The sequence below is a fragment of the Dama dama genome, chromosome 5 (assembly GCF_033118175.1).
Source record: "Dama dama isolate Ldn47 chromosome 5, ASM3311817v1, whole genome shotgun sequence".
Taxonomy (NCBI): domain Eukaryota; kingdom Metazoa; phylum Chordata; class Mammalia; order Artiodactyla; family Cervidae; genus Dama; species Dama dama.
Genome location: NC_083685.1, coordinates 105,842,554 through 105,855,884, shown reverse-complemented (window position 1 = coordinate 105,855,884; position 13,331 = coordinate 105,842,554). Strand labels below are relative to the sequence as shown.

The following is a 13,331-nucleotide window of genomic DNA, read 5'->3' as shown; positions in this document are numbered from 1 at the left end:
CCTCATGTCAAACCACCTGGCCTCTTTGAGCTTTTTTTTTTTTTTTCTCTGCTTTAAAAAGTCTCAACTTTCTGCTCCCTCCCTTGCTCAGAGAAATATGAAGTGGATGAGAGATGACTCTTGCTAAGAAGCATGTTGTCAGCTCCAGCTCAGACTCAACACCGTAAATTCTTCTCTCTCAATAATAATCAATCTGAGCCAGGCTTCCTGTGCAGAGTGGGCTCCATGCTTCCAGAGTCTGAAGAACAATTTTGCTAATGGTGGCCTCATTGACTTAAATGCTGATGCAGCACAGGGGACGGGGAGACCCGAAGAGTGGCTACCATCTTCTACCTACCTGGTTTTGCATTTGGTGCTTCTGATGAGGACTTCATAGGCCTCAGGTGTCCTCCAGTCAAGATATGGCAGGTTTGGAGAGAGCAGGGCACTCTGAGCCTGATCCCATGTCAGAGACGCAGAGAGGGCACTGTGCCTAAAGTCCTGACGCCGCCTCCAGGGTGGCCGCGGGGACCAGAGGGAAAGCCAAACAAGGCAGTAGTCCACCAAAGGGCCAGCCCCAGGGAATGGTGGTCCTGGCCCAGAGGAAGAAGGGTGGGGGGGAGTGGGAGTTGGAGCCTCCCCTGCCCACCCCGTTTCCCCTGAGGAGGCAGAAGAAGGGTTAACTTACTGCAGAGTGGGGGTGAGTCCCCAGCACTGGCCCCGGATCTGTCCCTGGCAGGCAGGCTTCTCACCTCTGAAGGTGCTGCCTGCCTGGTCAGCAGGAAGGGGTTAACACACCCTGCACTTCCTCCTGTGTCCTGTTACTGCTGAGGCAGACCTGCCTGGCCAGCTGAGCAACTTTCCTCCTGAGTGCTGCCTGCCGGTGAGGCGTCCAGGAAACAAGTAGGGGAGGCAGAGCAGTAGCCCCTTCTGTGGACCCTGAGCCACCCTTCCGAGGGGTCTGCACCTCCTGGGAGACGGTGGGTCTTCGGGACGAGGGTCCGTGGTGGATGGCTCTGGGGATACTCCCGAGGCTGTGCCGTCCCTCTGCTGCGCAGGTTTGGAGGGTCACTGCAGAGGCTGCCTGTGGCCCAGGGGCTGGGGCCAAAAGAGGCTGCATTGGAGGTAAGCCGTGGTGGTGCCTGGTATGGAAAGCTGGGGGCTTAATCTCGCTTCCAGGCCTGAGGGAGAAGGATGAGAAGGACAGGGTCAGAGAGGAATCTGGAGCCATCGCCCCCAACCCCCAACCCTCCCCTGGAAGGGGGCCTCCCAGAGCTGGCTCCCCATCCCGGGACCAGCATCTTTGGTGGCATTCCACGCCTTCTCCTCAGCCTCTGTTGTAGCTCTAGCCTCAGGACATCCCCCCCCACCCAACTCCAGTGCCCCCAGGACACATCGACCTTTGCACTGACTTAAGCTTAGAGCTAGCACTCACTCCACTCACGGCAGCAAGGGGTAGGGTACTGCCACTCCCCGCCCTACTCCAGCGGGACCTGGTGGGAAGGGGCTGCCTCAGCAGAGAACGGGAGGGGGTGCTGGCCCACGGGGACACACACAGTCTTTGACAAACTCATGCACATGACTCAACATATCTGGGTTCTTTCCATCTCTCTGGATCCACTCTCTGGGAATGCCATCTGCTTCCTTAGTCCTGACAGATCCCCCACTGCTGTGGGCCCTGAGAAGAGCAGGCTCCTGTCTGCCTGTAAAGTTCTTGGTACCCCATACAGGAGAGAGCGGATGCTCTAGCCCCCGGGGCCTGCCCCGCCCCCTGCCAGCCCTTCTCCTGTCCCCTCCCGCCTCTCCCACCCTCCCCCCATCTCTGAATTGGCCGCTCTGCCTGGACTTCTCAGTGTCCTTCCTTCCACCTGCCAGGGTCTGGCTCAAGGTCACTGCGGTAATTCCATACTAGGCTGCCTGGCTGCTGCCGCTGCTACTGCCACCGCCTTATCAGCGGCTGGGTTTCTGTTTCACTCCCTTTTATTTCTGGGCATATTGTGTTCGATAAAACCCTTTGCTTGTAACACTACTGGCAGCCCTCCCAGCCACCCCCTCCTGAGGTCGTTCCTCCTTCTCCCTCCCCTTCTTGCTCCCTGGGCCTCATCCTGCCTTCCCTTCCTCCCTACCGCTTCCCCTCAAACTTCAGTGGGGGTGGAGCCTCCTGGTCTTTCTGATTCCTCCTTTGGCCCCGCTTGGGCAGAGATGTACAAAGGCTCCTCCATTCCCACCTCCTAGCAGGAAAGTTCAAGCAGAGCTGCAGGGCCCACACACAGGGTCCCCTCCCACTACCCCAGGCCAAGCAGGAGGGCCAGGGCTCCTGGTGGAGTCAGGATGCCCGACTGGTTCTCCTGGTTTCAGTGGCCAGCCCTGGGAGAGGCTTGTACTCAGGCGGGCTCTAGGGCACAATTATTTCTCATCTTGACTCTTGCCACCTGCCAGCCCACAGGCTGGGGAGGTAAAGGCAGGTCTGAGTCACTAGTGAGGGGGAGGGTAGGCATTAAACGAGTGCTGGCCTGGGCATCCTCAAAGAAGGCCTGTCGCTGGGACAGAAAGACAGCAGACGGAAGGTAAGCCCATCCTCAGCCAGTGCTCTGGGGCTTGCCTGTGCTCACATGGGGTCCTGTGCTTTGGGCCCAGGCTCTCCCAAGCACAACCGGTCCTGATGAAAACTCCTAAGACTTTGAACGGTGCCCAGGTTGGCAGGGCTGGCTGGAGAGTTGAGGTTGGTGGGCGGGGGGGGGGGGGGGTTCCCAGGTTGGCAGGGCTGGCTGGAGGGAGAGTTGAGGTTGGTGGGGGATGGGTGGGTGGGGTTCCCAGGTTGGCAGGGCTGGCTGGAGGGAGAGTTGAAGTTTGTTGGAGGGTGGGGGTGGGGAGCAGGGATCGAGAAGCTCCTTCCAACTCCTGCTGAGTCCCAGGGTAGAGCTGAGAAGTACAATCTCCATGGGTGGTGCTGGAGGGTTTGGGTGGAGGCCAGGTCCAGCCATTGTGATTGTGTGTGTGTGTGTCCATTCCAGAGGAACAGTGATGGCAAGGGGAGAGGATTTGGGTTTTGATTACTGGTAGGGTCCTAGAAGAAACTTTCTCTGTCTTGGGCCTGGTCCTGAGGTTGTGGGGAGGGCAGTGGGCTGGCCCTAATCTTTCCTCGGCTGGGAAATCAGAGGTCTGTCATGGGCCCAGGGCTTTAGGGGTTTGGGAAACCCAGACTGACCTCGCCCTCAGGTCATTTCATTTTGCCTGAGAAGGTAGGACTAAGACAATAAAGCAACCAGGTGAATTAAGTACAAAACTGGTGATACTGACAATAAGTACTGCATTTGTCTTCTGATATGTACGTGTTAGTCCCAGCTAAGCCACCCATGGGTGACTGTGGGCATGCCATACCCCTCACTGGCTTCAGCGTGTCCAGTGGGTCCTCTTTGGAGGCAGCCTCCCCCAGATGCTCCTTCCTTGCCTTGCTGCCTCATCCCTCCTCACTCTTCCCTTTGAATCTCAGATCTCAGCTCAGTCATCACCTCCTCTGGGAAAGCTCTCCTGATTTTCCTCGCTTGAGTATCCCTGTGCACCTCTGCACTCCCGTGTTGGACTGTGATTGCCTGTACCCTCTCAACAGGATGTGGGTGGGCCAAGACTTGTACTCTACGCTTGTCATAGTGCCTGGCTCAGAGAAGTCCCCAGGAAATTGGTGCTGAATGAATCAAGCTACAAAAATAAATGATATAAAAACAGGGGAAAGTGAGGATGGAGAGGCTGGAACGATCGGTCTAAAGCAGAAACAGGAGAGTTACCGAGGTATAAGCAAAGCAAGCAGGCTCTCCTTGGGGCTTACTTTTGTGTCCCTGACTAAGGGCAAAGGCTGTGGAACATATCTGCCTGGGTTAATCCTGGCCCTGCATTCACCAGCTCTGTGATCTTGGACAAGTCATTTAATTCTTCTCTGACTTGTTCCCCATCTTCGAATGAAAATAATATCTTTGTAGGTGTGATTGTGAAGATTAATGAGCACACAAAAGATAAAAGTACCTCCTGAATAATAAGTAAAATAAGAAAAATAAGTGCCTGCCAAAGGCTGTTCCTGGCAGCAGGGACACCCAGGCCAGGCCTTTAGTCGCTGGCTGAGTGGGGCCAGCAAGGTGGGCCATTATCCCTGAGCTCCAGACCCTCTCTTCCCCAGACCCATGTGGAAGCCAAGGACATAGCTGTCCTGCTGAGAGCACAGCGACACACCCTTGGAGACCGTGACCTCACGACAGTGGCCCTTGGCCCTCCACCTCTGGCTGGGGCGGGGGCCGCCCATCTCCAAGTCCTCCGCCATGATGACGTCAGCGCTGCGACGACAGGTGAAGAACATCGTGCACAACTACTCGGAGGCAGAGATCAAGGTGCGTGAGGCCACCAGCAATGACCCCTGGGGTCCACCTAGCTCGCTCATGTCCGAGATTGCCGATCTGACCTTCAACACGGTGGCGTTTGCCGAAGTCATGGGCATGCTGTGGCGGCGGCTCAATGACAGTGGCAAGAACTGGCGGCATGTCTACAAGGCGCTGACGCTGCTGGACTACCTGCTCAAGACAGGGTCTGAACGGGTGGCCCACCAGTGCCGAGAGAACCTCTACACCATCCAGACACTCAAAGACTTCCAGTACATCGACCGCGATGGCAAAGACCAGGGCGTGAACGTGCGTGAGAAGGTCAAGCAGGTGATGGCCCTGCTCAAGGACGAAGAGCGTCTTCGGCAGGAGCGCACCCATGCCCTCAAGACCAAGGAGCGCATGGCATTGGAGGGCACGGGCATCAGCAGTGGGCAACTGGGCTTCAGCCGCACCCGTGGTTCCCCGTCCTCCTACAACTGTGAGTCCAGGGCATGGCTGGGGACAGGGAGGCAGCCTGAGTTCTGGCTCTGGCTCTGTGACCCCCAGCTGTAGATAAGAATCCCCCACTTGGAGGTGTGTCTGAAGATTCTGTGAGATCAAGAGGGTAACACGCCCGCACATAGTAGGTGCCCAACAAGTCAGTGTGAACAATGATGTTATTTATTATAGGTTTGTTATTGTTAACTCCTGCCTGGTACAGGGGTGGAGGCAGAAGCATAGGCTCAGTTCTTATTCTGCCCCTTCCAAGCCATAAGATCTCTGCCAACCAGCTTTCTGAACATCAGTTTCCTCATCTTTAAAGTAGGGAAAAATTAATCTGTCTCCATTGTCCAATGTGAGGATTAAATGAGACCAAGCCCAGGAGTGCCCTCGACCCTGTGCTCAGACAGGCAGCACACAGTACTGCTTAGTACTACTGCTTAGTAGCAATCCTCTTGAAACCCCAGCTCAAGGGCACTGCTCTTGAAAATTGGGGCAGCTGCATGCTCCACTCTCCTCCCCGAGAGGAGGGGCACTTCCCTGATCTGAGGGCACTCAGAACGACCTTCCTTAACAATGTGCTGAGGGCTTGGAGAGCTGTGACCTTGACTGAGTACAACCTCTTGCCCTCCCACCGCACTTGACCCTGAGCTGGATGGGGTGCAGCTGGCAGAGTCCAGGAACTTGAATCAGGGGACCTGGGTTCAACTTGCTGCAGGACCTTGGCCAGGTACCCCTCAGAGCTGCCGCGCCTCTGTAAAGGAAGGATTGAAATCTTTTATTGGGCTGAAATGGAAGCCTTGCAGAAAGTGCCAAGCATACTGCTTGACCCCTTGGGGCCCAAGACTGCCAGTTGCTCCTCTCCCCCTCAGTTTCCCTCTCTGAGCTGTAACTTCCTGGCGAGGGGGGTGGTAGGGGAGCCCATGAGGACCTGCATGGTTACGGAAGCCACGATGGGTGGCTGGTCGTTGCAGCCTCCTCCTCATCCCCCCGCTACACCTCAGACCTGGAGCAGGCCCGGCCTCAGACATCGGGAGAAGAGGAGCTGCAGCTACAGCTAGCCTTGGCCATGAGCCGCGAGGAGGCTGAAAAGGTGAGGCCCCTCCTGGGGCACCAGGGGGATGAGGGGAGGGGAACTGGAGGAGAGATGGGTGTCTGGATGCCTCACACCTTTGATTCTTGGGCTTCCCTACTCTGGGCCCTAAAGCCCTAGTCCTGCTCCCAAGGACAGCACAGGGCCTGTGTCCCTTGGGTTGGGTTACTGGGATTGGGGTCTGACTCCTCACCTTGGGAGTGGGGTCCTCTCTGACTGGGCCTGGAAGAGGTAGTGTGTGCGTGGTGGGTTGGCAGTACCTGTTTGTCACATGGGCCTGCTGTCACCTCAGGGAGGGGAAGGGATGAGTGTGCTGGCAGACACCTTCCTAGAAGACACAGAAACATGCTGCTCCCATCAGCAATTCTTGTGGGGGTCCAGGGACAGCCTACCTGACGGCCTCCTCTCTGCCATCGCCTCTGTGGATCCAGGCAGATCTTGCAGGACTCACACAGCAGGGCCTGGGGAGCACTCAGGGTCCCAGAAGAGGATGACTCTTCTTTTTAAATTGCATCTCAGATCCAGATCCAGGCAGGGAGCAGACTACACTCACACTGCTGTCTGGGGGGCAGGCTGCCCACAGCCACTCAGGGTGGGTGTTTTTCTTACCTGCACAGGGCGATGTTGACTTTTGGCCCAGATAGGAGCACTGGGCCAAGTTCACCCCTCTTTTCCTCCCTCGCAGCCGGTTCCCCCAACCTCCCACAGGGACGAGGACTTGCAACTGCAGCTGGCTCTGCACCTGAGCCGGCAGGAGCAGGAGAAGGTAGTGGGCTAAGCCGCCCATGCCGGTGCTGGCGGAGGTGCTGGTGAGGGGCTGATGAGGGGCTGGTGGAGGTGCTGGTGGAGGTGCTATGTGGGTACTAACCAGGCTCCTCCACCTCCCTGCGGTGGTCCTGCTGCCCCTGACCTCAGGGTGCCTCCCAGCCTGCACTCTTCTTGACTCTAGCCCAGGTCCCCTCAAGTCTAGTACAGGAAGCTCATGCTCTCCTCACTCTGGTGACTTCTGCAGGAGGTGAGGTCCTGGCAGGGAGATGACTCACCTGTGGCCAATGGTGCTGGAGCTGGAGCCCATCGTCGTTGGGACAGAGAGCCTGGAAGAGGAGAGAGAGAGGAGGAGGAGAAGCTGAAAACCAGCCAGGTAGAGGAGTCTTGGGGCCATGGGTTGGCAGAGCCTGGGAGATGCATTGAGTTAAATATTTATAAAGAGTGTAGAACAGTGCTTGGTATATAGTGAGCACCACTTAATGTTTATTCAGTGAAAATAAGGGTAGAGGGGATGTAGCAGACTCAGGTCCCATCCTGCATGGGCTGGTGACTGAGCTGGTGGCCAAGTGGGATGCAAAGCATTCTGATGTGAGATGCCGGGTTTGGATTCTGTATTTGCTGCCATTTACTTTACAACTCAGGGCGTGTCATTGTCTTGGCCTCAGTTTCCTCCTCCATTTAAGTGTGCCGGTTGGACAGTTCCAATTCTGACATTCTAGGAGCATGTGATACTGTGGATCAAGACTGAGAGTAGCCTCAGGTATATGGTACTGAAAACATCTTGGGCTCATACACATACTGTCCAAGGTGGAAGAATGTGTAGCTGCTGGTAGCAAGGCTACCCTCCAAAACTGTTCATGCTACCCTCGGGATGTCTCTGGACTCTTTCAACCAATGTTCACTGTGGCAAATTTCTTTTGGACATGGACTTAGGGACGTAGGCTTATCATAAAATGTGTCTTACCACTGATGGGCTGAGGGGCAGGACAGCCAAGGAGGGGTCAGGCAGGCTTGCTTTCCGTCCCAGCTGTACCTCTCCCTGGCTGTGTGACTTTAGGCAATTGCCCTCTTAGCCCAGGCTAGCACATCTGTAAAATGGGCACCCCAACAACCTTCCCTAATCACAGCACAGGTTGTTAGGAAAATCAGACACTAAATGGATGAGGAAACATTTTATAAACGGGAAAGCACTGTGCAGAGGCAAGGGACCATTAATAGATGTTTGTGGAATGAATAAAGGAGAATGAGCTGGAGTGAGGATGACAGGTCAGGGCCCGCCCTTCCTCTGGGTCCGGCCTTCTCTTGAGCATGGCTGCCTCTCCCCTCAACAGTCCTCCATCCTCGACTTGGTGGACATCTTCGCATCAGCTTCAACCCTGCCTTCCACACACTGCTCTGCTGACCCATGGGACATCCCAGGTGGGCATGCAGGGCTGCAAAGGGCTCCCAGGCTGGCCCCAGAGAGCCCCTTCCCTCTCAGACACGTGCTGACATTCATTCCCCACAGCTGAGGGCCACTAGGCAAGTCCTTCACCTCTCTGAGCCTTGGCTACCTCTGTGCTTTGCAGTTGGAGTGAGGGAGGGGACACCTCTAAGGAACTCAGCTTACGGGAAACTCAGAAATGTTCTCTTGTTGCTTCTGGTCACCCTGAGTTTTCTGGCCCAGCCTGTCCCTGACTGGGAATGCGGCCTGAGCTGCCCATGCCTGGAGGTCCAGAATCCTAGGATGAACTTGCTGAATATGGGCTTCAGCTCACTGGGTGGTCCTGAGTCTGCATCCCATGTGTGAAATGGGCCCTTGTCCTCCCAAATTGGTCTGGGTAACTGGGAAGGCCCTGGCCTGGGCGTCTCAGTGGCCTGGGGTCACATCTGTACTATCCCCATTTCAGGTCTCAGGCCTAACACAGAGCCCAGTGGCTCATCATGGGGGCCTTCGGCAGACCCCTGGTCTCCAGTTCCCTCAGGAAGTATCATGTCCCAAAGTCAGCCCTGGAACTTGCCCCCTGTGCTCTCCTCCTCCGAGCCCTGGGGCCGGACCCCAGTGCTGCCTGCTGGACCACCCACCACAGACTTCTGGGCACAGAACTCCCCCCACCACAAACTCCCCAACAATGGAGACAACCCCTGGGGGAACCTAGCAGAGACCTTCAACACACCTGGTAAGTGGAGGGTCAAAGGGTGTGGGTGAGGGGCTGGAGGACTTCTGGCCCCCCTCTCTCCAGTGCCAAGGGGCAAGAGATCCTGTGCTAAGAGGGCAACTTGCCTGGAAACGGGCCAGCCCAGTGGTTGCCCTTTCTGTCAGCCCATTTCATCTTCCTTTTTCTCCTTGGCTAGCACTAAAAGATGGTTCTTCGACCTTTGACCCATTGGCCAAGCCTCCAGTATCCACAGAGACCAAGGAAGGGCTAGAATGCACCCAGGCTCTGCCCTCTGGGAAGCCCAGCAGTCCTGTGGGTAAGCAGGAGGCAGGGAATGACTGCAACTGTGCGGAAAAATGGGCCCCCAGCACTGGCCTCAGCCTTCTTCTTCCTCTCACAGAGTGACCACTCGCTCTCCCTACCAACAAGCCCTATCATTTCTATTCCAGAGCTGGACCTGTTTGGAGACCACACCCCCAGTGTAAAGCAAAATGGCACAAAGGAGCCAGATGCCTTTGACCTGGATGGACTAGGGGAAGCACTAGCCGAGTCCAGCAGGGACACCCCAGCACGTCGGACACCCGAGTCCTTTCTGGGCCCCTCAGCCTCCTCCTTGGTCAACCTTGATTCATTAGTCAAGGCGCCCCAGGCTGTAAAGACCCGGAACCCCTTCCTAACAGGTAGGACACTCCCTTGTCCCTGCTGGGTCTCCACACTGGGGTCCACTACTCTCTCTGTTTCTCCCTTCTGAGCCCAACCCCTGCCCTAAAATCTTAGCTATTTTTTTTCCTATTTCTAAGACCCCAGACCTTGCTACCTTACCCCCTTGCCTCCACTCCCCACTTAGGACTATGTCCCCTTGGCCCGCTCGAAGTCCCTCAACCCACTCTCGTTCCGCAGGTCTCAGCACTCCATCCCCTACCAACCCGTTTGGCGGGGGCGAGCAAAGCAGGCGGACTCTGAACCAGATGCGCACAGGATCGCCAGCGTTGAGCCTGACCGCCGGTGGGCCGATCGGGGCGCCCTTTGGCTCCATGACCTACAGTGCCTCCCTGCCCCTCCCGCTCAGCAGCGTGCCGGCCGGCGTGACCCTCCCTGCCTCGGTCAGCGTCTTCCCCCAAGCCCGCGCCTTCACGCCGCCGCCCTCCGGGAGCCTGCCGCAGCCTCTGCTGCCCACCTCGGGCTCCGCTGGACCGCTCCACCAGACCCCTCTGACCGATACCAATCCTTTCCTCTGAGCAACGGCCCCGCCCCCGGCCGCCGGCGCTTGCGCGCGATGCCCCGCCCCCGCCCTGAGCGAATTACACTGGTCCCCGCCCCCTGGCGCGGGGCGGGGCGGAGCTTCCATGCCAGGACCCGCCCAGGGAAGGAAGGAAAGTTGAGACTCCTCCCAGAGACCGGTCGGGACGCTGCCCCTAGCTTCCACGGACGCTTTGCAGCTCCTGGAGCTGGAGACTTCACTGGGGCAGAGACCACGCCCCGTAATAAAGACTGGAATCCATGTCCTCAGCTCTCACCAAGTGAACTTTTTGCCGGGCGTGGCGGCCAGGTCTGGACCACAGCTTGAATCACTGGCTACCCTGGAAACGACTGCTCCACGATGTGGGGCACAAAAATGCTCCCACTTCCCATACAGCCCCCTCAGCCTAGCACCTTCTCTTGTCCATGCTCCTGAGACCCTCTCTCAGTCATTTGATCATTTCATCCATTTATTACACAGCGGCACGGGGAATAATCTAAAAGCAAAGAACAATAGGCAGTTGTTCCCTTGCACAATCATTATGTGCTAAGCACCTTAGACAGATTATTTCATTTAATCCTTGCATCAGTATTCTGAGGTAGATAATATTACTCCCATTCAGGACTGGCTACATAATTAGTGCAAAGTAAAAATGTGGGGCCCCTTGTTAAAAATTGGGTTAAACATATCAAAATGGGAGCAGCAAAGCATTAGACCAAGGGCAAAGCCCTTGGCCCTGCTCCTTCTTTATAGGTGAGGTTCAGAGAGGTTAAGCAGTGTGCTTAAAGTCACAAAGCTAGCAGAGTAGGGCTGGGATTCCAAGTCAGGAGACTTGGCTCCACTGCTCTGAGCTTCCATCCTGGGCCCCAGTATTCACAAGTATTGACTGGCTGCTGTGGACAAAGCACTGGGCTCATCTCGGGAGGGACTCAAGAATTGCTAAGTGCACAGTCTCCAGGAGCTCAGAATCCACAGGGGCAAGCCTGGTCCAGGAGCCCCCACAATCCTTTGTTTTACTGAGCCACCTTAAATCTGGGTCTTCTCTCCTCTCTTCACCAGGACTGGCAAAAAACTCAATTTCAACCATGACCCCTCCTAGGGGGCTGGTGTAGATCAGAAACCCAGGGGAGGAGCAGAGCCTATTACCTCATCCTGAGGGCCACCATAGTCACCCTCATTCCTTTTCTACTCAATGCTCCCCCCAACCATGGGCACTGGTGTGTCTTCAGTGCTCAGGGGCTGGCCCTGCAGGCAGCAGGCCTTTTGGGGGCCTGAGGTAAAATGTCCTTCCATAGGCCAGAAAGAGCAAAGTTGAGGGGAGGAAAAGTGCTGGTTTTCTTCCTAAGGTGGGGGTGGGGCAAGGAGCTGATTTGCTTTTTGGAGGGAGGCAGTCCTACTGTAGCTGCTACAGACAGGGTGGACAAGAGCATCTACTTAGGAGTAGGACTGACAGCGTTCAAAACTGCTCTAAGGTTTCCACTTAATCACTTGTAATAAGTGGTTATGCTCTTTGACCTTGAGTAAATAACTTAACCTCTCTATGACTGTGCCTCCATTTCCTTATTTGTCAGGTGAGGACAAGAGTTCCTTACTTATGAAGTGGTTGTGTGGTTCCGCCCAGGGTCCACCCTGTTCGGAGACTAACCTTGAAGAATGAATCTGCTACACCCCTCATTCCTGGTTTTGCCAGGCAGTACCCAGACCCATCTGTCTTCTGCACAAATCTGGGAGATCTCCATCCTTCTTGGTCACTGACCCACCTTTCACCCTTCCTCAACCTGGGCCTCCTCTTGTTAATTGGCTCTCCCTGTGGACACCACTAACACGAGGATTCCCAAGGGGTGCTATTTTGCTTCCCACCAAGAGGAAGTTGGTAATCTGGCTCCTTATCTTGCTCTGGACCATCTTCTGCCTGGAAGACCCCTCCCCCCCTGGAGGTTGGAACCACTGGGTGTCCTGCCTCCTCCCACATGGGGCTGTGCTCCACCTCATTCTTGGCATGCTCCAGCCTTGGCTCATGCATGGTCTTCTCACCCAAATCTTGCTCAATCTTGTATGACTCCACTATCCAAGACGATGACCTCACCTCACCACCCCTTGACCTCTCAGCTGCTGTCACATCTGGTCACACTTTGGGGCTCGTCATCATCACAGATTCCTCCACATTAAAGGCAGACTTCCTGTTCTCTGATCTTAACCTTCCCCATGATATTTGTCATTATTAACCTCATCCATCTTGAGAGTGTCTTTCCATCATTCCCCTCACATCAAGTGCTCATCATCTCTATGTCTTCTTTCCCCTCCCTCCTCAGCCTGCTCCAATCAGCTTCTACTGTCAGCCTCACTTCCTGGAACACATCTGCTATGTCTACCAATGGCCTCCATGTTGCTGAAGCTACTGGACCTTTTTCTGTCCCGGCCCAGTCGGCTTCTCTGAAGTCTGAATCTCCCTCCCTACACCTCTGTCCCTTTGCCTTTGAGACAACACCCTCTCCTGGTTTTCCCATGACACTCTGTGTCTTTCACAGGTCCACTTCTGAGTTTGTCAAGGCCAAGTATGAGCCCGAGTCTCTCCCTGCAGTCACCTGGGTGATCTCTTCTGTGCCCACACCGTCTCTGCCCTGAACACCCACTCTGCTTCCTCCCTCCCACCAACCCCTCCTCTGCATTCCTGAGCCTGTCATCTTCACACATGCATCTCATGGTCATCTCAAACCAACACATCCAAACAGGACCGCTTGAGCCTCTCCGTGTCCCCCTTCTCAGTACCAGCCCCATTCTGCACTTCACTTTTGACACCGCCCCCCCCAGACAATCCTGATGATGTTTCCTTTTCTGCTGACCTCAAATCTACCACCTTCTCTCCATCCCCGCCTCTGCCTAGTGCAGACCGCCCAGAGCTCTCTCCTGGGTCCTGCTATGGCCTTTGAGCCCTTCTGCTTCCACTCTTGCCTCTTTACAGTCCATTCACCATCAGAAAGCTGGAGGGACCTTTCCAAAATGCAAGGTCACTCCCTCGACTAAAGCCCTTCCACAGCTTCCTTCTGCTCTCATCAGTAACCAAACTCCTGCTCACAGTTCAAAACCTGGCCCCTGCCCTCCTCCTTCTCAACGTCACCACCTCATCTGCGCCTCTCTTCCCTGTACTGTCTGTCCTACAGCTGTGCTTCTGCGGCACCTCAGCCCTGACTCACTGCTGTATCACAGGGCCTTTGCACATCTGTTGCTCCTGCTTCCCCAGCACTTCCCCCAGGTCCTTTCCA

General features: G+C 55.7%; 1 protein-coding gene and 1 long non-coding RNA gene across 3 annotated transcripts; one reads left to right on the top strand and one right to left on the bottom strand.

The window, feature by feature from the left end:
• The first annotated feature begins 869 nt into the window (after window positions 1-869).
• Window positions 870-11,609, top strand: EPN3 (epsin 3). Of its 2 annotated transcripts, none has more exons than XM_061143739.1 (10): window positions 870-1,104; window positions 4,151-4,827; window positions 5,804-5,922; window positions 6,608-6,688; window positions 6,935-7,063; window positions 8,022-8,109; window positions 8,580-8,849; window positions 9,025-9,144; window positions 9,278-9,508; window positions 9,729-11,609. In XM_061143739.1, the coding sequence occupies exons 2-10, from the start codon at window positions 4,290-4,292 to the stop codon at window positions 10,064-10,066; spliced, it is 1,914 nt and encodes a 637-aa protein (XP_060999722.1). In that variant the 5' UTR covers window positions 870-1,104; window positions 4,151-4,289; the 3' UTR covers window positions 10,067-11,609. The 2 variants fall into 2 exon arrangements, with proteins under 2 accessions (XP_060999722.1, XP_060999723.1); XM_061143740.1 differs by lacking the exon at window positions 870-1,104 and adding an exon at window positions 2,128-2,546.
• On the bottom strand, window positions 4,835-10,094 carry LOC133057328 (uncharacterized). The gene is made up of 4 exons (XR_009693001.1): window positions 10,006-10,094; window positions 6,966-7,016; window positions 6,116-6,250; window positions 4,835-5,583 (listed from the first exon to the last, which is right to left on the bottom strand). It is a non-coding gene; the product is annotated as an uncharacterized LOC133057328 (long non-coding RNA).
• Window positions 11,610-13,331: the final 1,722 nt, after the last annotated feature.

What these genes read in the sequence shown, in the direction of transcription:
- EPN3 (XM_061143739.1), top strand. Translation starts at nt 4,290, where the DNA reads ATGATGACGTCAGCGCTGCGACGACAGGTGAAGAACATCGTGCACAAC. An exon ending in GCCGGCAGGAGCAGGAGAAG is followed by an intron (nt 6,689 to 6,934) that starts GTAGTGGGCTAA and finishes TGACTTCTGCAG; the next exon opens with GAGGTGAGGTCCTGGCAGGG. An exon ending in TGACCCATGGGACATCCCAG is followed by an intron (nt 8,110 to 8,579) that starts GTGGGCATGCAG and finishes TCCCCATTTCAG; the next exon opens with GTCTCAGGCCTAACACAGAG.